Source organism: Salmo salar, chromosome 03 (assembly GCF_965601325.2).
Source record: "Salmo salar chromosome 03, fSalSal1, whole genome shotgun sequence".
Lineage (NCBI taxonomy): Eukaryota > Metazoa > Chordata > Actinopteri > Salmoniformes > Salmonidae > Salmo > Salmo salar.
This window is the reverse complement of record NC_138293.1, coordinates 70,318,837-70,344,787: the sequence shown is the minus strand read 5'-3', so window position 1 is coordinate 70,344,787 and position 25,951 is coordinate 70,318,837. Positions and strand designations below refer to the sequence as shown.

General features: G+C 42.6%; 2 protein-coding genes across 4 annotated transcripts in view; both read right to left on the bottom strand.

The window, feature by feature from the left end:
- The window catches only part of LOC106601336 (myosin-9), a 33,870-nt gene extending 24,522 nt beyond the window's left edge, over positions 1 to 9,348 (bottom strand). For both annotated transcript variants that reach the window (XM_014193467.3, XM_014193468.3), the window contains exon 1: positions 9,073 to 9,348. The gene's annotated coding sequence lies outside the window, so the exon portion shown is untranslated. The remainder of the gene's footprint in view (positions 1 to 9,072) is intronic.
- An 11,509-nt stretch (positions 9,349 to 20,857) lies between these two features.
- On the bottom strand, positions 20,858 to 25,281 carry LOC106601338 (thioredoxin, mitochondrial). 2 transcript variants are annotated; one of them, XM_014193471.3, is made up of 4 exons: positions 25,165 to 25,281; positions 24,304 to 24,566; positions 21,675 to 21,798; positions 20,858 to 21,415 (listed from the first exon to the last, which is right to left on the bottom strand). In XM_014193471.3, exons 2-4 carry the CDS (start codon positions 24,564 to 24,566, stop codon positions 21,299 to 21,301), a joined length of 504 nt encoding a protein of 167 aa, XP_014048946.1. In that variant the 5' UTR covers positions 25,165 to 25,281; the 3' UTR covers positions 20,858 to 21,298. The 2 variants fall into 2 exon arrangements, with proteins under 2 accessions (XP_014048946.1, XP_014048945.1); XM_014193470.3 differs by having other exon boundaries at positions 24,999 to 25,184.
- Between the last annotated feature and the right edge of the window lie 670 nt (positions 25,282 to 25,951).

Sequence of the window (25,951 nt, the reverse complement as noted above, 5' to 3'; positions counted from 1 at the left end):
GGTGTAGCCGTTGCCATTGATAGACACTGCCTAGCCTGTACATGGCATTAAGAGAACACTGGGTAGACCCACGTCTTTTATTATGACTCAGAGTCCCCACCAAAGTCCACAGCTTTCTGTCTGGCCACCAAAGTCACCAGCTTTCTGTCTGGCCACCAAAGTCACCAGCTTTCTGTCTGGCCACCAAAGTCACCAGCTTTCTGTCTGGCCACCAAAGTCACCAGCTTTCTGTCTGGCCACCAAAGTCACCAGCTTTCTGTCTGGCCACCAAAGTCACCAGCTTTCTGTCTGGCCACCAAAGTCACCAGCTTTCTGTCTGGCCACCAAAGTCACCAGCTTTCTGTCTGGCCACCAAAGTCACCAGCTTTCTGTCTGGCCACCAAAGTCACCAGCTTTCTGTCTGGCCACCAAAGTCACCAGCTTTCTGTCTGGCCACCAAAGTCACCAGCTTTCTGTCTGGCCACCAAAGTCACCAGCTTTCTGTCTGGCCACCAAAGTCACCAGCTTTCTGTCTGGCCACCAAAGTCACCAGCTTTCTGTCTGGCCACCAAAGTCACCAGCTTTCTGTCTGGCCACCAAAGTCACCAGCTTTCTGTCTGGCCACCAAAGTCACCAGCTTTCTGTCTGGCCACCAAAGTCACCAGCTTTCTGTCTGGCCACCAAAGTCACCAGCTTTCTGTCTGGCCACCAAAGTCACCAGCTTTCTGTCTGGCCACCAAAGTCACCAGCTTTCTGTCTGGCCACCAAAGTCACCAGCTTTCTGTCTGGCCACCAAAGTCACCAGCTTTCTGTCTGGCCACCAAAGTCACCAGCTTTCTGTCTGGCCACCAAAGTCACCAGCTTTCTGTCTGGCCACCAAAGTCACCAGCTTTCTGTCTGGCCACCAAAGTCACCAGCTTTCTGTCTGGCCACCAAAGTCACCAGCTTTCTGTCTGGCCACCAAAGTCACCAGCTTTCTGTCTGGCCACCAAAGTCACCAGCTTTCTGTCTGGCCACCAAAGTCACCAGCTTTCTGTCTGGCCACCAAAGTCACCAGCTTTCTGTCTGGCCACCAAAGTCACCAGCTTTCTGTCTGGCCACCAAAGTCACCAGCTTTCTGTCTGGCCACCAAAGTCACCAGCTTTCTGTCTGGCCACCAAAGTCCACAGCTTTCTGTCTGGCCACCAAAGTCCACAGCTTTCTGTCTGGCCACCAAAGTCCACAGCTTTCTGTCTGGCCACCAAAGTCCACAGCTTTCTGTCTGGCCACCAAAGTCCACAGCTTTCTGTCTGGCCACCAAAGTCCACAGCTTTCTGTCTGGCCACCAAAGTCCACAGCTTTCTGTCTGGCCACCAAAGTCCACAGCTTTCTGTCTGGCCACCAAAGTCCACAGCTTTCTGTCTGGCCACCAAAGTCCACAGCTTTCTGTCTGGCCACCAAAGTCCACAGCTTTCTGTCTGGCCACCAAAGTCCACAGCTTTCTGTCTGGCCACCAAAGTCCACAGCTTTGTCTGGCCACCAAAGTCCACAGCTTTGTCTGGCCACGTCTTCACTCAACCTGGGACGCCACTAAGCCTGAAGCCCAGTACTGCGCAGCTGCAAGGCCTCCCCATGTCTCGTCACGTTAAATACTGTTCAGCTGTACAAACAGACTCATCTATTGAAGGTTGGCTACATTGAGATTAGCCGTTCTGGTAGTTACTCATGCAGAGTTACACATTAATGAAGGCGACACGTGGAATACAAGGAAACTAATCCCTCCAACAGTCCCTAAATGTTATCAGACCTATGACGATCAATGACTAGCCAACATGTCCTTGAAGGCTAAGACAACGACCGCTGACATCTAGGAAGAGTGGTGCTTAGTCAGTGAAGTGGTCTACTATAGAAGCAGACCCCCCCCACCCCGGGCCGAATAACAAGAGGGTGGTTTTAGAACCGACGTCACAGAGACAAGAATGTAGGCACAAAGGGAGGAAGTAACGAGTGTCCTTGTCAACACCTGGCCATCTCGTTAAAAAAGGGACACCAAGGGCTGCTTGCTCTTCAGAGCCATCCCTCCCTCCTTCCCTGCTCTACTCTCATTCCATTCCAGCTCAGTGCCTTCCCTTGCTCCTCCTCACCCAGAGTTATGCTGAGTAGCTGGAAAAGCCAAGGTCTTGACCCTCCATCTTGTCAGTCGGCGACCAAAGGCAACATTTAAAGCCTGACCATGTACAATAAGCCTTGTATCCCACCAGCCACAAAGCGGTTAAACAGCCGTGGCCAACTGGCCATGGTGTATGGCTCCATTGACTGGAATATTAATAGAACTGTTAATACCTCCTACCCTGTCCTGTCTGTCCCTACTCTAGTTCATCAGATGGTCTCTTGTTGGGTCAAGTCTAGCTTGGTCAGTCTTGTATGCATGTTAAGCTTCAACGGCCTATCCCTCCATCCCTTGCCCTCTGACCTTACCTCTGGCTTTCCTAGTCCTCTCCACTGTCTGACGCCCTGAGGGAGAGAGTGTGACCGCCAGACGAGGCCAGAAGGCAGGAGAGGTGGAGTGTCTAAGTTCATTATGGACTCAGACATCGTCTCTCTGCCTAAAAGAGGGGAGGGAGGGGGAGCCGAGGAGAGAGAGGGAAAAGGAAATGACAAAGAGGGAAAAATATTTTGCCATTTGTGGAACTTTGTTGTGTGAATTCTTGCAGAGTGCGCCAGGGGACACCGTTGAAACGAGAAGTTCTCGGCCCTTTGCAGACTGTGCAGTAAATTAAGTCCTGGAAACTAACCACACTGCATGACAAACCCTTATCCACAATTTTTCCACATTCCTCACTAGAGATGCACATAAAAACTGGAACTCTAAGCAACCTGTTAGTCTAGCAGCACCATAAAGTGAATAACTGATTTGAACTGTCCAGTTTAGATCTAATAACAGACATTTCCTTTAGAATTATTCTATTAACTGTACTGGTTGACAGCCAGTAGGTGTCAGTCTGACAAACACCTAAAAACATAATGATTTGGGGTCAAAGGGCTGATGAAATGGCTTATATTTCTGTTGTCATTTTGACAACCATATTGGACACGGCTGGCTATTTAAATTTGCACCCGCTTGCTGAACAAGCGAAAGCGCATTGGATATTAGATAATGGTTACATAAGTCTTTTAACTGTTGTGAAAGAATGCTGGAGGGAGTCATACATGCCTGTGTCCTCGGTCACTTAAATAAAACATGTCCTGAGTAGGGTTTAGAAAGACATCTTTCACCTGACCGTGAACAGGTCTTCTCATCTCAATTTTCCCCCTTAACAGACAAAAGGGAGGGGATGGTGTAGTCTAACTCTCATCTCTCCTTATCTCTGACTAGAAGTCTTATCTACAGTATAAGAGCACTCCCTTTCAATCACTATAGTCTAGGCTACATGAAGACAACAAATAGTGTCCAACGTTTATGGAGGCTATTCACCAGTCAAACAAAGCACTCACGGCCAGTTGAACATGTGCTGTATTCAAACTAGCGGGGTATATGGAACCTGACCTGCATTTGGGTTGACGGAGAAATAAAATATGGAGTGGCAGTCAGAGGGATGTCCCTGTGCAGAGAGCGTTTCAAAGTTCAGTGTGAAACTGTGTTCGAGTGCTCAAGTTGACTGCGTTGGGCAATAGCCAGTCTGATACATGCATGTATACACACCTACAAAACCAAACACATCAGGTGTGCAGATCACACCCAACACGGAACAAGGTCTATTTTCTGACATGCAAGGTAGCTTTTCACCACCCACATGGTGTAAAATACCTCTACCCATCTAGTAATCTGCTTCTCTCCATTAGTTACATAGAATAAAAATATAACCACAATATATTAGTTTTGGTCTTCTGTTTCAGCTGAAATAAAAGTTTGCAGAAATGTTCCATACGCACAAAAAGCTTCATCACTCGTGAGCATTTCTCCTTCGGGCAAGATAATCCACCTGACGTGTGGCATATCAAGAAGCTAGTTAAACAGCGTGATCATTACACAGGAGCAACTTGTGTTGGGGACAACAAAAAGACACTATAAAGTTCAATTGTCACACGACACAATGCCACAGATGTCTCAAGTTGAGGGAGTGTGCAATTGGCATGCTGACTGCAGGAATGTCCACCAGAAATGTTGCCAGAAAATTGAATGTTCATTTCTCTACCATAAACTGCCTCCAACGCCGTTTTAGAGATTTTTTGCAGTACGTCCAACTGGCATCCCAACCGCAGACCATGTATGGCGTAGTGTGGGTGAGCGGCTTGCTGATGTCAACACTGAACAGAGCACCCCATGGTGGTGGTGGGGTTATGGTATAAGCAGGCAGGCATAAGCTATGGACAACGAACACAATTGCATCTTATTGATTAAATCTGAATGCACAGACACACCGTGACGAGATCCTGAGGCCCATTGTTGTGACACTCATCTGCCGCCGTCATCTAATGTTTCAGCATGATAATGCACGGCCCCATGTCGCAAGGATCTGTACACAATTTCCGGAAGCTGAAGGCCCAGTTTTTCCATGGCCTGCATACTCAGACATGGCACCCATTGAGCATGTTTGGGATGCTCTGGATCGATGTGTACGACAGCGTGTTCCAGTTCCACCAATAGCCAACAACGTCACACAGCCATTGAAGAGGAGCGGGACGACATTCCACAATCAACAGCCTGATCAATCCTATGCGAAGGAGATGTCACGCTGCATGAGGCAAATTGTGGTCACACCAGATATTGACTGGTTCTCTGATCCACCCCCCTACCTTTTTTTTTTTAAGGCATCTGTGACCAACCGATGCATATCAGTCTTCCCAGTCATATGAAATCCATAGATTAGGGCCTAATTTATTTATTTCAGTTGACTGATTTCCTTATGAACTGTAACTCAGTAAAATCTTGGAAATTGTTCCATGTTGCTTTATTTTTGTTCACTATAAATTAAAAAGGACAACTACCCCCCACCCAGCATAGGCCTAGCATGCATCATAAACCAAGCAGCAATCAGTGTTTCCACAGTTAAGTCCAGAGAAGTGAGAACAAGCCTTGTTTGTTTGGAACCCCAGCCATAGATTAGTAATTTCCTGCTATTGTTGCATTCAGTGGAACGCTGCAGGTGTGCACTGTGAGGGGGAAGATGGGAAAAATAGGAGGTATGGAGAGTAGGGAGAAATTGACAGAATGGAGTAGCAGGAAGGAAAGAAACAAGCAAGCAAACAGTAGAATACACCTAGTAGTGGGATTTGCACTAGGCCTTTTTAGCTGATACATTGGGTGTCCCTGCCAAGTCGACCAATCCGATTGACCCAATTCAAATCATATTGTTCAAGCCAGACTGAACTAAGGAATGAGTTTATTACATATAAATAGATAGACGTTGATAGCGAGAATAATGGCAATAAAATAAGTTTGAAAGAGATTGACTGGCAAGCCAGCCACAGTAAAACATGACTCAAACATGAATCAGAGCACAGATGTATGCACGCACGTAATATCCTGTGTTTGATGTCTGCATTACTAAGAATCCATGATATCAAACTTGTTATTAAAAAGCAGTGATGGGAAAAATGAACTTGACAACTCCAGTATTTTCCCTTCATAGCTTGTTCTCCATCTTATTAAATAGGGAGCCAATTTGTTTATAGGACTCTTCCATGATGTATTTCTCATGCGCTCGCTTGTATCTCGGCAGCACACGTATGGTGAGCAATATGTTTGGAACGTCAAAACCCAATAAATAAATACAAATTAAATCACAGACCAAATCTTAATACATATGTATTGTGTTTCTCACAATTGTATATCATATTGGCACCCAAGTATCATGAAAATATTGTGAGGTCCCTGGCAATTCCCAGCCCTAGTTTAAAGATGGAATCCGTATCAGGGGAAACAGCGACACTGTCCGCCCCAGCACCATCGTTATCGTTTTGTGAATGTAACAGAGGTGAGGTGCGTCGAGCAGTGTTAAAAAAAATATTTGCAGTACCTATTCTGTTGTATCACACGTTCAATAACGTCTGATGAAGAAACACTTGTTTACAGTAACTTTGTTGTAATATCCCAAACTGATATGACAGTGTCACCATTAAGGATTCCAGCTTTAAGAAGAGAATGTGACCCATGTTTATATGCGGATCTGTGGCATTACTCAAATGATATCGACTCTCATGTGGAGATTGATCTTTGCCTTCTACTTGCCTCTGACTGGAGATGTACTGTACATTATATGACAAGGATCATAAATATCAATTAAGCATAAACTGCAGTCCTGTCCAGATGACCTTTCATCTGATCAAATACATCTGATCTGCTGTAGCTAGCTGGATTATAGGGCCTAAAATGAGGATTGCTTACTTGGGGAAATGACCTAATTGTGATGGTATGGTCTGGTCAAAAATGTAGGGCTCTTTTTTTTATTCCATTGTCTGGATTATCAGCAAGCATTTGCCCATGTTACTGCCCCTCATCACTGAAAGGGCAACTATAGTCCTGTAAATCTACAGTTAGTTTAGAGAACATCACCTGACAGAAACATCTTGGGACTGACTGATAGCGTCAACTCAAGAATCACAGCTACCACTGAACCTTGGATAACTGTGGGAAACTTTTGTGCCACGGTAACCTTGACCCAAATGTTTCAAATTGAAACAAACGCAAGTTGGTGCCTAACAGTAATCTACCTTAGCCAGGATGTCTGCATCATAGCTGGCCTTCAATACAGGAACAGGCATTTTCATTTGTCCTGTATGATTTTAAGCACACTTTTAGGCTAGACTACATATTGATCAACCCACTGTTCATGAACTGGACACATTCTAGTAGGGACATCATTGAAACAGTCAGTAAAATGTAAGAGGATCACGACAGTTAGATTAATCAGTTTATATCTACCAGGTCATTATAACTCAATCTAATAATAATGGTGAGTGCCTTTCCAATGAGCAATGTTGAAATCCAGAGGATTAGTTTCAGATGTTGCCAGGGGTTTGATTCACAGTTCAGTGCAGTGAAAGCAAAAACAGGAAATTATGTTATTCTGACAGGAACCAACACCCTGCGCTATTGAAATAGAAAGACACCAACAGAGAGAGACCAAGGCTGTATGCCAGAAAGTCATGAACTTGACTTTGCATATTGTGGCCTTCAAAAGACAGAAACCCTGTTCAAAGACATAAGCCTGTGTTTCACTTGAAATAACATGTTTGAATTAATGGGCATGATATTCAAATGTGGCTATATCTATAGGGCAGACATTCACTCAGTGCAGTGGGAACAGACATTTGCACAGGCGTAGACTGAGCCATGTTCCTATATCAGGAGAATTGCCCAAGCTGACTGGAGGACCATGCGTAATTTGTGAGTCCCAGATTGCCTGACGACTCAAATCTTCCTGTACTCTATATTTGCTACACTTCAGCTTGAGACTGCCAACATTGAAGTCGTTTGTGGTGGAAAAACCAACTTGCTTTTCCAGTGATTGGATCATCTCAAACAAATCAGTATGAAAGCCAATGACACTTCCAAAATGCTGCTTTACCAACATGTGTTCTGGTTCTGGTCCAAACCATTGGTTTCTGGAACCAATCAGAATGGTTAGAATGGGTTTGTGTTCTAGTAACCTAACTAGTAGGTGTAAAAGAAACTCCTGAAACTAGATCCCCTACATACTGGTCTTGATGAGAAGAAAAAAAACTTAGGGGGAGGTTCTCTCCTGTAATGTTCAACCAATCCGATAAATGTGGAGGAGCCACAGTCCCGTGTGGCTCAGTTGGTAGAGCATGGTGTTTGCAACTCCAGGATTGTGGGTTCGATTCCCACGGGGGACCAGTACGGAAAAAGTTTATGAAATGTATGCATTCACTACTGTAAGTCGCTCTGGATAAGAGCGCCTGCTAAATTACTTAAATGTAAAAATGTAAAAGTTAAGATGGAGTCACATTGTTAACGTACAAAAGTGAAAACCCCCTTGTTGGGGACTCTGATTTCTAGAATGCTAGCCTCTGCGTTGGGGAGGTACTCCGATACAGACTCACTGTGGAGAAGAAACTAATGTCAATGGGCGTGGCGTAGCGTTTGGCAGGAGCAACGAGTTTGGGTAGCCAGGCAAAGTCCCTGAGGTCGAAATAATCGGAATCAAAGTACTGCAGCAATCTATAATTTCTCAACACAAAACACTGACTCTAACCAAACCCAAATTACTGACAAAGCACTTAAATAGACTGGGGTCATTGCATATATAATGTCTGGTCGTGTAAGAGGGGTCACTAGTCCTACCGAGTAATGTGAATCTAGTTCAATGACATTAGCCAAGAAAGAAATTATCCTAACTCTCAGAAAATTAGGTAATACATTAACTTCACACGACTGGCTACGTTGCCATTTCACGCATAATGAGTTCATTGGAGTGTAGGATGAAATGCATGAGAAATGCAAACAAATTCAATGACGTAGACCTAAAGCATCAATCGAACAGGAAGCGTGGACGTACACAGCGAATCAATTAAAGAGTGACGTAATGGTGCGCAACAACACTCCCGGGGTACGTTAGCCTACAAACTTGTTTGCTTGCCCCGCGGCTGATCACACAGCGAGACCTAAACTATACAACATGTTAATCCACGATGAAATAGACACTTCAAAAGGGTTCTAACAGGACCGTGTTTATAGTTCATGTGTTCCATTATTTGGCGTTACTTTTCATTCCCTCCCTTTCTACATCTCATTCATGCGAATCACTTCCTGTAGTTAGCAAGTTAGCTTACATTACTTTCAACATTTTCTTGCAATTGCTTCTTTAGTCGCTTATATAATCTTGCTTTGACACCGTGCCTGGTAAAATGAAACTACTTTCCACCTTAAATTGTATCAACTATGTAGACAAAAGTTGATACAGTTGGATGTTCAAAAGTTAACAATACATCTGGGTTATGAGGTCCCACACTGTGAGGTGATGAAGTTGCAGTTCTCGTCCTTCCTGGTTAGGTACACTTGCTCACCGCTAGACACAAGCATGTGAAGAGCCAAGGCTGAAGGAAATGAGAATGTAGGTAGAAGAGAAATCTAGCTAGCTGGACTATTACCTGCTGTTGAGATGCAGAGGCTTTTGGGGTTGGCTAGCTACAACCGGTGGCTGAGTCTGTCTCCGTGTCGCCGCGAAACAAACTCCTTTTCAGTCGACAGCAGCCTCGCGAAGAACTCTGATCAAACTATAGTGTTCTCTTCTTCCCTCTCTTGCTCTCCCTCACTCTTTCTTTTTTTCTCTTTCTTGTTCCTTCTCTCTTCCACTAGCTAGTTAAATTCGCTCTTTGCGTAGTCAGTCGGGGTGCGGTCCAGAGGAGGAGGGGCCTACATGTTATGTCTCCGCCCTTCCAGCTTCTCCCAGCCAATGTTATAATAATCCTTACCGTCTGGGCGAATAATGTTATTGAAGGGGCGTTTCACTGTGGAGAAACTAGTCCCACTGGGCAAAAAAATCATGAACATGAAATAGTTGAGGGGATGAGAAGGGGGGCACAGATAAGGTGGTGTTTAATGAAGGAGGTATGTGCACTGTAAGGATTTGTATGACCATATAAGTACCAGTCCATTCAGCATGGGCTACATCATCCAAGTTATCCCCTTGTGTCATTTGACTGGGGCTAGACTGTCTGCTTTGAAGCTCACAGACACTGTTTAGAGAGAACCGACCAAGGTTCATGTCAAGGAATCTACTACTACACAAACTGGGCTACAACTGTAGCCAACTGTTTTACTCTTTATCGATTTACCTTTATTTTGACAGGTAAGTTAACTGAGAACACATTTTCAGTTAGTGATAGTATTACCATCACCACACTAATAATAGTGATATTTAGGGACACAGAAACACTATTGTCTGGAGAAACATACTGAAACTAAAACCACACCGAGGCATAATAAATGTAGGTGTATGTGCATATGAAAATACACACCAAATAGATAAACAACAATTCAGATTATTTTTCCACCCTAAGAAAAAAGAAGGTAAATTGCATTAAATTGGTCAATAGCATTCCACGTGACAGAAACTTGACCTGTGCAAAGCACTTATTGTGTGATTTGATATGTTTCAGTTTATTGACAGGTAGACCTGGTCCACAGGGAAGTGTCTATTGTCAAACAAAAACAATGTACAATGCTGATATCATAGAAAGCTGTCAATAGTGTGTTGCTGAATGATCAAATATCTTCCAGAAAAACTGACAAAAACAATAACAACTGAAAGAAGGAAGGTAGATTCAACAAACACAGGTGCTTTCCTGTTGAGGTGCAAAAGCCCACTAAGAATTTACTGTCAGGGGCCGTCTTCTGGACGTCTTTTTCGGTCCTGTCCGGACCTACGGTCTTTTTTAGGTATTTTTTTGGTGCGGTCCAGAATGGCCTTGATTTCAACGTATGCGGACGTTGATTTTTGACAATAGACACTTCCCTGTGTATCAAGTCTATCTGAACCAATCATAGACGTCTACACCAAGTTTATAAAACATTAGGAACACCTTCCGAATATTTAGTTGCACCCCCTTTTGCCCTCAGAACAGCCTCAATTCATTGGGGCATGGACTCTACAAGGTGTCAAAATGGTTCCACAGGGATGCTGGCCCATGTTGACTCCAATGCTTCCCACAGTTGTATCAAGTTGGCTGGACATCCTTTGGGTGGTGGACCATTCTTGATAAATACAGGAAACTGTTGAGTGTAAAAAAAAAAACAGCAGCATTGCAGTACTTGACACAAACCGGTGCACCTGGCACCTACTACCATACACCGTTCAAAGGCACTTAAATATTTTGTCTTACCCATTCACCCTCTGAATGGCACACATACACAATCCATGTCTGAATTGTCTCAAGGCTTAAAAAGTATTCTTTAACCTGTCTCCTCCCCTTCATCTACACTGATTGAAGTGGATTTAACAAGTGACATCAATAAGGGATCATAGCTTTCACCTGGATTCACCTGATCAGTCTGTGTCATATACACTCAGTGTATATTTGGTTCATGGTCCGGACCGGCCTATACTTGGACCAAACATAGAAGTGTATAATTGGTTAAGATTTGGTCTGGTCCGAACAGGCCATGATTTGGGCCAAACATAGATGTTCAGATTTTGTCCGGTCCAGCATTGATTTAGCCTAAACATAGACGTCTATAATTGGTTCAGATTTGGTCCGTCCCATACCAGACCGAATCTGAACCAATCATCGGCATCTATGTTTCACAAGTTTGATCAGCACATTACATCACAGTAAATCACAGCAGTGTAAGGTATATTACAGTACACAATACAGTAAAGACAAGTAAAGTATAGTCTACTGTATTTTACCCTTCTTTACTCTAATGTACTCTACTCTACTGAACGAAACTGTACTGTACTCTGCTGAATTAAACTATACTGTACTCTACTGCACTGTACTCTACTCTACTGAATTAAACTCTACTGTATAGTATTGTACTCTACTGAATTAAACTATACTGTACTGTAGTTAATGCTACTGTACTATACTGTACTAAATTAAACTCTACTGTACTGTACTGTACTCTACTGAATTAAACTATACTGTACTGTACTCTACTCTAATGAATTCAACTCTACTGTACTCTACTGAATAAAACTCTACTCTCCTGTACCATACAGTACTGTATTGTACTGTACTGTATTCTTCTGTGTTCTACTGTACTAAACTTCCATACAGTACTGTGATGTTCAAACCTGTGAAACATAACCTAGACGTCTGTGATTCGTTCAGATTTGGATCTGGTCCACACGACCATGTTTGTACTTGTTTGGGGGCGGAGCTCATTACAATACTACCCAGCATGCTTTGCACGTGTGTTGTTACGTTTACATTTTAGTCATTTAGCAGACGCTCTTATCCAGAGTGACTTAAAGTCAGTGCATTCAGCTAAGGTAGATAAACAACAACATATCACAGTCATAGCTAGAAAAAAATTATGTAACCATTACACCGAATATTATTGTAGTTGAATTGGTCTGTTGATTTACTCTGTATGGCAGCTTTAAATAAACTGCGTGCATGTTGATTTTGTTCACTAATACCTGAAGTGATCAGGATTTGCAGGTTTAAATATCAAAACAAACTCTGAGCCAATTATATTAATTTGGGGACAGGTCAAAAAGCATTACGTTTTGTTGTGGAATTGTTAGATATGACCTGTTAGATACTGCTGCGCTGTCGGATCTAGAAGCATAAGCATTTTGCTACACATTTATGGCAATTTAGCTAGCTTGCTGTTGTTACCTAATTTGTCCTGGGATATAAACGTTGGGTTGTTATTTTACCTGAAATGCACAAGATCCACTACTCCGACAATTCATCCACAGATAAAACGGTAAACCAAATAAGTTTCTCATGATCTCTCCTCCTTCCTTCAGGCTTATTTGTTCTTCTTTGGACTTTATATTACAGTTGGCAAACAAATTTCCAGTGCATTACTACAACTGATTAACTGAGGTCCGCTGTCCAATCTTTCAATCACCCACGTGGGTATATGCTCCTAAAAACGAATGTGGAGATGGGAGAGGCCGGAATTGCAGCGCATTGAGCTTCACAAATAGAACCAATTTCTATTTTAGCACCTGGCTACACAGACGCTCCGTGAGCAGTGTGGGTGCAATGATTGAATAACATGTATGTGTACATTTATTTTTGCAACGCTTGCGCACGTGACGTGAGCGGTGTAGTCAGCATGTCATGGTGTCAGTTTTAAAGCTTTTGAAAATGCTAACATAAGTGCATGTGATAGATGGGAGCAATAAAACAAATATTTAGTTGCAATCTTCACTTTGCTCCTCTTTCTCATTTAGAGGTGTGAAAAATGAATGTGTTTTATTTCTTACTTAATTGAGAATCTATAGCAGTTGAAATCTGGCCATGGAATCAATGATCGAAAAATAAGTATTTTAAAATTTTGGAAAACATGTACTGGAAATGTCACATTTTTTACTTTCATTCAACACCTAAGATGCACCTGATTTCAACGTCCGGAAAATGCTTATTTTTTACATCTGGAATATATGTCTTCTAACCTTCCATTCAGCACCTGAAATTCATGTGATGTCAACGTCTGGGAAATACTTATTTCATAGTAATTTTGCTTACTGAGAGTAGTCTAGATACAGTAGTTGAGATTGCTAAAACTATGGCTGTAGTGAGAAGGGCAAGCTTAGCCCCCACTGGAAGCCAAGAGATGTACTATGGACAGCAGGTTGAAAAAGTGGAGAGAACCAGATTCACTCCCAAGTAGAGCACTGCTGTGTGTGTGTATGTATATGTGTGTGTGGGTGTGTGTGTATGTATGTGTGTGTGGGTGTGTGTGTGTGTACCAAGGCTGCACAGCCTAGGCACATCAAGACCTCTGGACAAGTTTGCCTGGAAAGGAACCTTAAAATAACAATACTGGAAAACATAAGACAACAATTTCAACTTCATGGTTAAGTGATGGGGGAAGGGATGGAATTGGGGGTAGAGTAGCAGAAGCAGAAGTGAAGAATGAGACTATGAAAGGATGAAAAAGAAAGAAGGGATGATATGAGCTGATGGATGCTAAGAGGGTAGAGAGCGTAAGTACATAGCGAGTGGTTCAGTACCACGTCTACCTGCTCATTCCATTGTGTTCCCCTGAGATCTGGAGAAGGTGAGACAGTCTGACGGAACAAAGGCAATGGACCAGTATACAGGCCACTAACAGCAGGGAGACAATACCCTTTGCAAAGGAAAAAGGAAATGTGGCAAAGGAAGTACATTGAAGAAATGCCCAGGTGAAAATTAGTTTGGTGGAACAAGGAGAAAAGGGATAGAATAAAGATGAAAGAGGAAGAATGAGGTAATTTAATACTTTGCACTCCTGACCTCACTCGTTCTCATCTTCACTCTCTCCAAGGGGTGACGCCGGCTCTGTATGCGTTCCAAAGGACCTGAATGTGAAACAGATGATGTTGTGACCTCATTGGATAAACAAGGGTTAACACAACCAACATTGGCAAAAACATCCACGACACAGGTGACATCAACATATTGACATACACAACCTATATCTCATGTGCACTTAACAGAGGCAGTCAGGGTAAACAGCTTTATCATAACCATAGGATGACATAATGATTATTAGGGAAAGGAGTTTTTCCAGACCACACGATATGATCAGCAAAAACTCAGGACCCTAGATATAGCCTATAACTAACTAAAAGTATGAGCCAATAAAGGTAAAATGTCTGTTAACAAGCAGAGAAATATGTTCAACATTATACTGTTCAATGTGTCAGCAGGTGTGGAATATGTCTGTGTTCAGGGGAAAATAATAAAGAAGGAAAATATATTTGAAAATATATATATTTAAAATAATATAAACTCAGCAAGAAAAGAAACGTCCCTTTTTCAGGACCCTGTCTTTCAAAGATAATTCGGAAAAATCCAAATAACTTCACAGATCTTCATTGTAAAGGGTTGTAAACACTGTTTCCCATGCTTGTTCAATGAACCATAAACAATTAATGAACATGCACCTGTGGAACGGTCGTTAAGACACTAACAGTTTACAGACGTTAGGCAATTAAGGTCACAGTTATGAAAACTTAGGACACTAAAGAGGCCTACTGACTCTGAAAAACACCAAAAGAAAGATGCCCAGAGTCCCTGCTCATCTCCGTGAACGTGCCTTAGGCATGCTGCAAGGCGGCATGAGGACTGCAGACATGGCCAGGGCAATAAATTGCAATGTCCGTACTGCGAGACGCCTAAGACAGCGCGACAGGGAGACAGGATGGACATCAGTGCTCCATCAGTGCTCAGACTGTCCGCAATAGGCTGAGAGAGGCTGGACTGAGGGCTTGTAGGCCTGTTGTAAGGCAGGTCCTCACCAGACATTACCGGCAACAACGTCGCCTATGGGCACAAACCCACCGTCGCTGGACCAGACAGGACTGGCAAAAAGTGCTCTTCACTGATGAGTCGCGGTTTTGTCTGAGCAGGGGTGATGGTCGGATTCGCGTATTTTGTCGAAGGAATGAGTGTTACACCGAGGCCTGTACTCTGGAGCGGGATCAATTTGGAGATGGAGGGTCCGTCATGGTCGGGCCGGTGTGTCACAGCATCATCGGACTGAGCTTGTTGTCATTGCAGGCAATCTCAACGCTGTGCATTACAGGGAAGACATCATCCTCCCTCGTGGTATCCTTCCTGCAGGCTCATCCTGACATGACCCTCCAGCATGACAATGTCACCAGCCATACTGCTCGTTCTGTGCGTGATTTCCTGCAAGGAATGTCAGTGCTCTGCCATGGCCAACAAAGAGCCTGGATCTCAATCCCATTGAGCACGTTTGGGACCTGTTGGATCGGAGGGTGAGGGCTAGGGCCATTCCCCCAGAAATGTCCGGGAACTTGCAGGTGCCTTGGTGGAAGAGTGGGGTAACATTTCACAGCAAGAACTGACAAATATGGTGCAGTCCATGAGGAGGAGATGCACTGCAGTACTTAATACAGTTGGTGGCCACACCAGATACTGACTGTTACTTTGTTCATTTTGTTAATTTTGACCCCCCCTTTGTTCAGGGACACATTATTCAATTTCTGTTAGTCACATGTATGTGGAACTTGTTCAGTTTATGTCTCAGTTGTTGAATCTTGTTATGTTCATTCAAATATTTACACATGTTAAATTTGCTGAAAATAAACACAGTTGACAGTGAGAGGACGTTTCTTTATATAGGGGATTGGAAATGATGCAGACAATTACATTGATAGAAGCCAAAATCTATCTGCAATATTAAAGCTGATCTACCCCCTAATGACATTTTTTTAAAGCACAAAAACATGATTCTTGTTTGACTTGTTCCACGTTATACACGTTATAACACGTTATATCACAGATCACTGCACCTGTACATAGCCCATCTATAATTTAGCCCAAACAACTACCTCTTCCCCTACTGTATTTATTTATTTTGCTCCTTTGCACCCCATTATTTATTTCTACTTTGCACTTTCTTCTACTACAAATCTACCATTCCAGTGTTTTACTTGCTATATTGTATGTACTTTGCCACCATGGCCTTTTTTGCCTTTACCTCCCTTATCTCACCTCATTTGCTCACATTGTGTATAGACTTATTTTTCTACTGTATTATTGACTGTATGTTTGTTTTACTCCATGTGTAACTCTGTGTTGTTGTATGTTGTCGAACTGCTTTGCTTTATCTTGGTCAGGTCGCAATTGTAAATGAGAACTTGTTCTTAACTTGCCTACCTGGTTAAATAAAGGTGAAATAAAATAAATAAAAATAAAAAATACTGTTCTGTGTGGAATGTGTCTGTGTTTGTTCCTGCATATTTTGCAACTGTGCATCACATATAGCACATGACGACCCTGACGAACATGCCATGTTGTTGGAAAAATCAATACATCGCTCAGTCAGGGCTGGTTGGGAAATACAAGAAATTTAGCCCGGGGGTCAAGGGTCCCCTCTGAGCAGTACCAGATGCTGAGGGAGCAGAAAGGAAGGGATTTGGGAAATATATGTGCAGCCGCCCATCCAGACCTAACCTTAGTTCTACATCATACTCTGCTCAATCATAGTCACAACAGGAGTGACAGGACACAACAAACTGATTTGGGCCCAGACGGCAGCAACGAGGGATTAAAACAGAAGAAAAGCAGCCTATAGCGAGTAGATAACCAAATATGGAGACACACTCCTGACCTCACTCCATCCCTTCTCCCTTGCTATGACAGTCTCTCTCTCTTTCACCTGCAGTTGTAATAGCAACCGGGTGGGTCTGTAATTCTGGGTGTGTAAAGTCACATCATCTGCTCTGAAAGAAAGGGATCTATTGACTCGCACTATGTGAATAGGCTGGTATGAGTTCATTGAGCTCTTTTACACACCAATAGCTTCTGTGAATTCATGTGTGTGTATTCATATGTGAGAGTAATGTGTATGGGCCAGCTTGCATGTGTGTCAGATTTGTAAGTGATTGGAGTGCTGTATCCTGTTCATTCCAGATAAAAACCATATCTAAACATGGTGTGACACATATTAAGCATACAACACATTTGAATATGAGCCTAACGGCTATCTGTAGAAACACATTGTTTTGATTGTCAGCATCCAGCACCTTGCTGTTGTTTTACACCATTCACCAATCATGTCAAACCCCCTGTCAAGACTATTTACGCAACTCACTTAAATTTAGCCAGCTTGTCTTGACATGACAGAGTATGGCTGTGTGAAAGTATTTTTGTGTGTCCTTAAATGGCATAGAGCATCCCTGAGGGCCAATGTCCAAACACAACCGCAAAGTAATTAAAAACAGCTCCAGCATGCCAAATATGCTGTCATGAAATTATAGTAGTAGAACACATGGCAATTTATTCCTTCTTTTGTCCTTTTCAGCATCCCTCGCTTCTTCCCTCCCCCAGTAATCAGTACACAGGAAGGGGTGATAAGACAGACCCATGTTGACTCACAAAACTCTGGAATGTAGAGAAAAGGGAAAAGGGGGGGGGGCTCCTTTTCTTTCATATTCTCTTTCCCACTCAGCAGTAATCAACTCTCATAGCCAAAATATAAATTCAGATCATGTATACTGTATGTATAAAAAGTATACATTGCTCATTGAGGCAGCAGGTAGCCTAGTGGTTAGAGCATTGGGCCAGTGACCGAAAAGTTGCTAGATCGAATCCCCGAGCTGACAAGGTAAAAATCTGTCATTCTGCCCCTGAATAAGGCAGTTAACCCACTGTTCCTAGGCCATTATTGTAAATAAGAATTTGTTCTTAACTGACTTGCCTAGTTAAATAAAGGTTAAATGTAAAATAAATGCACATGATGAGGAAGAAATGGGAGCGATAAAGAGAAATGGTGTCTGCTTTGTGTATCGTAAATTTACATTTGTCTGGAACAGAATGGACATTCAACAAGCTGGAGGGTGATATGTGTTTGAAATATAAATAGAGCTAAGTATTTACTATAATCACAGAATAGTCTTGGTCTGTGCCAGGTATGGCTGTTGTTACAGCATCACACACATTCCAAAGGCATTTTGACTATGTGGCACAGACAGGGCCAGCCAAATTATCACACAACAAACATTACAAGTTTTAGAGTATGAGAAAAGCAGAGAGAGATGGCAGAGGAATTCTGCAACTCTCCCTTCTTAGCCCATTTGTTCAACAGTCACTGGCTTCCCCAGTCTTTTTTGCCTTATATGGTAACAGAGTGGTTGAGAGAGAGAGAGAGACAGCGGGAGCGAGGATGGAGGTGTGGTCTATTGTTTTTGGCGGAAGAGGTGTAGGGTTACACTACTCATGAACCTTTCCAGCATTCCGTCATCTCTTCACCTCATTCCTATGACTAATGTCACATTCATAAACAAGTGGGAGGTGGGAATGTACCAGTTGTGAAGTCGTAAATAGAAGTTGGATGCATTCATGTGCTTTGAACTTGTTGAGAAACGCTGATTGGCTAATGACCAACAAGCTGCATAAACCAAAAATTAAAAGTACAGCTATAATGCTTGTAAAGAAATTGTGTTCAAAAACCCTATTAATAGATTGCTTCTTATAAATAATGTTTTGTTATTGCATTTATCTGCCGAAAATGCTGTTAACGAGGTAATTTCTTTAGTAGTTGATGTCAGAGGTCAGCATGTGGGAGAAGTGGGAGCTCAGGATGATAGACGAGTTTCCCACTAGTGATTACCAGTTGAAGGGGCGTTAAAGTGGATTTTTCCCAGACATATGTGGTAAATTCTCAATTCCCACTTGGTTACAAACACAGCATAAGTCAGACAAAGAGTAGTTTAAGGCCCAATGCAGAGGTTTTATATCAATAGCAAATAATTTCAGGGTAACAATTAAGTACCTTACTGTAATAGATTTTCATTAGAACTCTCTTTGTAACTCTTTGTTATTAGTCTATTAACTAATTTACTGCATGACCATGTCAAAAACTCCCACCTATTGCAAACCTGCTGATTAGAAGGACCTATGTAGATTGTATTTTCAACCAGCCACTATCAGGAAATAATTTTGACTGCACTGGTCCTTTAAAGAAGGGGAATCAACAAGTACGCCTTCATAAGTCTATACCTATCATCAGCACTGTGGTCAAGACACTGAACAGAGAAAGAAAGGGAGGGGGAAAAGAGAAAACATGAAGGGAGAGGGAGGACTTGTTCAAAATAGATCATTAACAAAGGGACTGCTGAACTACTATTCCAGCCATTTCAACTATGTGATAGAGTCCAAACAGAAATGTCTTTCATTGAGTACAACAGCAGTCTGGATTATAGATCGAGACCATTAGCTACTCCAACCGTACCTGCTTACTCACACCTGTTTATGTAATACCTATGGAATTCCTCTTAGAAAATCCCTGGATGTTTATATTCTTTATAACTGGCTACTGAACAGCTCAACACTCAGTCAATTTCTTGGGGGCCGTTATTTGTGTAACAATGATCTAATCCAAGGTTATTAAAACTACAGACGGAACCTGTAAAATGTACTCTGTTTAAGGGTAGCAAATAAGTAGCTTGGAAGCCTGTGCCATGACGATGTCAACGGTGATTCTGTAATAACACGCTATGATTGTGAGGCACGCAGTGTGGGAATGACCCTGTGTGTTGTCATGTGAGACGGAATGACAACTGGAGACGGGGAGTCAGAGCCCAGGTGTCTACCTAGACAGTTTGGTGGTGGAAGGTAAAGAGAGGGATAATTTAGAGGAGTTAAGTGGAGGCTGGTGTGGGGCATGCTTCAGCCTTCCACACCGTTACACTGATGAGAGGGGGGTGAAACAAGTAAAGAGAGAGAGAAACAGAGCGAAACAGAGACAGACTGATTAAATCGAAACTGAAGTAAAGGATAAAACTGAAAATACAGGAGGATGGAGAGACATGAAATAGAAAAGAGGAGAAACTGAATGGGGGATAAATAGGCCGTCATTGTAAATAAGAATTTGTTCTTAACTGACTTGCCTAGTTAAATAAAAATAAATAATTAAATGACAAGTAAAATAATGTGGCAAGGTAGCTTAATAGACAGAAGACAATTCCAGTTCATTAGGGCCATACAGAAGTTTGTCAGTAATGGTGAGATCATCACACCCATTCTACTAGAAAGAAACATGTCAATTAATCTGTGACAGAAAACATCCCTGCCTCCCAGGCAAACAAACATCACACCATCATCCTTAGTCAACATTCCATCACCACTCCCCTAACTAGACTGCCCACATAGTTAACATGGGAATCACATGGCTGAAATATTACAACTGATTAGATGTAAACTTCAGAGTTGGCATACCCCCGAAATAAAATAAAGTTATAAAGAATATTATTTTACAGCTAAAGTCATATATAGGTCTAAAGTCCTCCAACATTACTATGAAACCACTTCCTCATGATTCTTAGTCCTTTACCGCATGTAATAGTAGACCACAAACCAATTCACACTCCAAATATAGAAAACCTTTAATATATTTTATTTATTCTCTTGGTCATATTACATAGTTTATTGAAATAAAATCTAAATCGAACCCATATAACCACATTTGTGTTTTGCGATTATCTCAAATTCCTCAGTCAAAACCAAGAGACAGACCGGTACAGACTGAGAAACTCATACACAGATACAGCCATACAGACACATTCCACTCACATTAGGCATAATGGTGTAAAATGACAGTGCAGTCTACAATACTTGGGGAAGGCCGCACTCGAGTGGACTAAGCAGGAACTGCAAGGAGAGCGACATCACAGCTCATTCACCAATATAACATTTCCTGTTAACGTCCTTCCCCACTTAATACTAAACGACTTGTAACCGTACAATGCAGTAAAGTACAGCAGTGTAGTTGCCCACCCAAAACAATCTATTGTAGTAAACTGGTACACACTGGCTCAGGCTGCTCTACCAGTTTCCACAGGGTGGGGCCATTATATTACAGGTTGATGGAGGGAGGAAATCTCTGCAAGATGGGAACATTATATGAGTAAAGAGGGGAATTGAAGTTCACACAAGCACACACCCATCACTAGACAATAGACAGACAGAATAATACAAAGCAGAGAGGTTAGGGATGGGTGTGAGCATCTGCCTGTTTGTCAGGTGGGGTTGTGGTCAAGTGGGGTTGTGGTCAGGTGGTGGGTGGGTTGTTAGTTGTTTTAAACAGGTTCAACATGGCCATGAAGCGCTGAGGACCAGGCCAGGCTCAGACAACAATGGGGTCATAAGGGGTTGGATCACAGGGATGGGATTGACATGTTCATTGTCCAACAAGCTTGCTGACAAACGAGTCCAGAGCCTCATCATCTTTGATTCCCACAAACTGGTCAATGACGTCGCCTCCTCGCATGGCGATTACCGTGGGGACCGCCGATACCTGTAGAGAGAAGTAGAGGTCAGTAACCACAATGACATCAGTCAAAGGCACTGTTCCAGATCAAAATTCATCCTTCCTTCCTTCTAGTAATCCCTGATCTGATATGACTGGGTTGCTGTAAGCTATGCAGTGGAATCCCTGCTTTCACAAATCCCACCATTTTAGATCAGGAGTTACTTCAAGGAAGGGAGGAAAGAAGGTCACATTTTCTAACTAACATTTGCAATATCAATCAATAATGTCAACAGCTTCCACTTACCCCATATTCAATGGCCAAGTCTGTGTGATCGTCTATGTCGACCTTTGCCATGGCAACTTTGCCTTTCTGTTTGGCGACAGCTTTCTCTAATCTTGGCCCCAGTATCTTGCAGGGACCACACCACCTTCATAGAACAAACATGGGATTTATGGTTAAAACTAATAATACTGAATGTATTCGTGAAATTTCAATCAAAAGTCTCCACAAAATAAATAAATATATATATATATATATATATCTGTGAGTACAGAATAGAACCTGATAATAACATTAAATTGTTGGCTAGCAAGACAATGTCAACAAGTTGGCAAAAACATAAACCAGGGCAACACTGACCACTACGCATATCAAGGTCATGTGTATCATGTTTACTGTATATACAGTGCCTTGCAAAAGTATTCACCCCCCTTGGCATTTTTCCTATTTTGTTCCATTACAACCTGTAATTTAAATGGATTTTTATTTGGATTTCATGTAATGGACATACACAAAATTACTTGTTTAAAAAAAAATCTAAAAAAGAAAAACGGAAAAGTGGTGCGTGCATATGTATTCACCCCCTTTGCTATGAAGGAACTAAATAAGATCTGATGCAACCAATTACCTTCAGAAGTCACATAATTAGTTAAATAAAGTCCACCTGTGTGCAATCTAAGTGTCACATGATCTCACCTGTTCTGAAAGGCCCCAGAGTATGCAACACCACTAAGCAAGGGGCACAATGAAGACCAAGGAGCTCTCCAAACAGGTCAGAGACAAAGTTGTGGAGAAGTACATATCAGGGTTGGGTTATAAAAAAAAAAATCTGAAACTTTGAACATCCCAGAAAGTACCATTAAATACATTATAAAAAAATTGAAAGAATATGGCACCACAACAAACCTGCCAAGAGAGGGCCGCCCACCAAAACTCACGGACCAGGCAAGGAGGCCATAAGAGAGGCAACAAAGAGACTAAAGATAACCCTGAAGGAGCTGCAAAGCACCACAGTGGAGATTGGAGTATCTGTCCATATGACCACTTTAAGCCATACACTCCACAGAGCTGGGCTTTACGGAAGAGTGGCCAGAAAAAATACATTGCTTAAGAAAAAAATAAGTAAACACGTTTGGTATTCGCCAAAAGGCACGTGGGAAACTCCCCAAACATATGGAAGAAGGTAATCTGGTTTGATGAGACTAAAATTGAGCTTTTTGGCCATCAAGGAAAATGCTATGTCTGGTGCAAATCCAACACCTCATCACACCATCCTCACAGTGAAGCGTGCTGGCAGCACCATGCTGTGGGGATGTTTTTCCATCGGCAGGAACTGGGAAACTGGTCAGAATTGAAGGAACGATGGATGGCGCTAAATACAGGGAAATTCTTGATGGAAACCTGTTTCAGTCTTCCAGAGATTTGAGACTGGGACAGAGGTTCACCTTCCAGCAGGACAATGACCCTAAGCATACTGCTAAAGCATCACTCGAGTGGTTTAAGGGGAAACATTTAAATGTCTTGGAATGGCCTAGTCAAAGCCCAGACAGACCTCAATACAATTGAGAATCTGTGGTATGACTTAAAGATAGCTGTACACCAGCGGAACCCATCCAACTTGAAGGAGCCGGAGCAGTTTTGCCTTGAAGAATGTGCAAAAATCCCAGTGGCTAGATGTGCCAAGCTTATAGAGACATACCCCAAGAGACTTGCAGCTGGAATTGCCGCAAAAGGTGGCTCTACAAAGTATTGACATTGGGGGGGTGAATAGTTATGCACGCTGTTTTTTTGTATTATTTCTTGCTTGTTTTGCATCTTCAAAGTGATATGCATGTGTAAATCAAATGATACAACAACCCCCCCCACAAAAAAATTTAATTGCAGGTTGTAAGGCAACAAAATAGGAAAAATGCCAAGGGGGGTGAATATTTTCGCAAGCCACTGTGTATGCATGCATGTATGTATATTCATTCAGGCTGTGTGTGTAATTTTCTAGAGCAGGGGTGTCAAACTCATTCCATGGAGGGCCTAGTGTCTGCTGGGGTTTGGTTTCCTTACTAAACAGTGACCTTCACTCATCAAGCCCAAGGGAGGAGCAAAAACCCACAGGCACTCTGCCCTACGTGGAATGAGTTTGACATGTTTTAGAAGAGCATGAACCCAATGTGGCTGTCCTGGCATTGTTGTGTAACCTCAAATGATCTACCTCCAATGGAAACACCATCAGATGTCAAGCCATGCAGCCAGACACATACAGTATGGGTAAGGTGTTGTTATCACACATGATATGCACTCAGTCACAACTTTCACTGTTATGCTTTAGTCTTACAATAGGAAAGCTGTTGAGCATGTTATGCCAACTCAATATAACTGATAAATACATTCACCTGTTGGGTGCATTATTGAAAAAGCTATGGTCAGGTTTACAAGCATGGTTGTAAACCATCATTTGCTTCCTGCTATAAAAATTGTTTCCTGCTGTCATCTCAGTAGTCTAATTCCAACAGGCAGACATAGATACTTCTCCATGTATTGTCTCTTAGGGGCTTTGCCTTCTCATTAGAGGGTAGTTTGTAAATGCTGTAAGTGGAGCCTAATATCCCCTCTGGGGGTCCATGAAGCATTTTTATTAATTAATTAATTAGCTACTCACTGGGCATGGAAGTCAATAAGTACAGGCAGCTCACTGTTGATGACTCTCTCTGTGAAGTCCTCATGGTCCTGCACATTGAAGGAGACCTCTCTGCGGGAAGTGTGTTGCAGGGAGCGGGGCAGAGTGCGTTTGGGGGAAAGGAGGGATAGAGGGGTAGTGGAGGAACGCAGGGAGGTAGAGAAGGAGGAGGTGGAGGCCGGGAGACAGCGAAGGTCTTTTACTGAGAGGGTCCAAATTCTACGGACTAGCAGCCGGTGAGCCATCTGAAAGGAGACATATAGGGGGAAGAGAACAGAAGACTGATCAAAAAATGTAATTTCATGGCACCATAATACAAAACGGGGCCACTACTCAGGCAGCGTTACTATGGTTGGACAGTGACATCAGGGGGAGGACACCTATACAAGACATTCATGTTTACCACCATACAGTAACATGTAGGTGTGTGAGAGATGGCTGGCTTAGTGGCTATACATAACATGAACAGCAGGGAACTAGATTCATACAGATTCCTAGCTAGCTAACGTTAGCTAACTTCACTGACAACTGCTGATGGGGGGTGGGGCAATAAACCACCACAAAGAGTTTTATATAGTTATTTTTCTAGTGGCTTGACCATCCAATAGAACGGCGTCGTGTTTCGCAACCACTGTGTGAGTATTTACGAAATGGGCTTAGTTTTTTATTAGAATAACCTCCGTGTGACTTTGCCTGCGTCTTCCTTCTCTCTTTCCACGCGCCTGTGTCCTCCCATTATAAAACGCCCACATCCACAAACCGGAGCAAAACTACTGCCATTACGTGCCAATGTCACCCAGAATATCATTGTTGTGACACATACAAATAACACAAAACACTTACCGTTCTGTACACTATCGTCCTGTATGAAGTACTTCCGTTTACAGTTCAGATAAAAGAGAACGCGCAGATTATTTGTGGGTCTCATGTTTAAATTTGGGCGAGTAGCGCCGCCATGAGTTACAATTCAGAACTACAGTGGCGCCAGTGCACTTGAAGGGCTATGAAAGGTTATCTGGCAAAAACAATGGGAAGACCTCGAGATTGAGGTGAGGTGGATTTGCAAATCGTGGAGACCCCACCACACGGAATCTGACACAGAAGGAAATATTATTGTCTACCTTTGTCAATTAATCATACATCACAAAATATTGCGGATACCCATACAAAATTACCCTAAGGAGCTGCTTTCAATCTTTAAGATTTAACAGATGGAATGGGGATACCTAGTTACTTGCACAAGTGAATGCACTCAAACGAAATGTGTCTTCCGCATTTAAAGCGTCTGAATCACAGAGGTACTGGCGGCTGCCTTAATCGACGTCTACATCATCGGTGCCTGAGAGCAGTTGTTGGGGGTTAACTGCCTTTCTCAAGGACAGAACAGTAGATTTTTTTTTCACCTTGCCGGCTTGGGGATTCAAACCAGCGACCTTTCGGTTACTGCCCCAACGCTCTAAACCGCTATAGGCTATCTGCCTACAAAGTTCACTGCATTGAGCTCAGGCACCTATAAATTCACCTAAGCGAAATTATCAATATGGGTATCATGCTGGCCCTTTCTCTTCAGAGAGCTATTCATTCATAATTGATGGGGAGAAGTGAGGCTGTCTCGACCACCTTTCATGTC

Coding starts and splice junctions, on each gene's coding strand:
- LOC106601338 (XM_014193470.3), bottom strand. CDS start 25,073: ATGTGGGCGTTTTATAATGGGAGGACACAGGCGCGTGGAAAGAGAGAA. Junction 24,567..24,998: donor GCAGGCAAAGTCACACGGAG/GTTATTCTAATA, acceptor GTCTCCTTTCAG/ATGGCTCACCGGCTGCTAGT. Junction 21,416..21,674: donor ACTTGGCCATTGAATATGGG/GTAAGTGGAAGC, acceptor TTCTCTCTACAG/GTATCGGCGGTCCCCACGGT.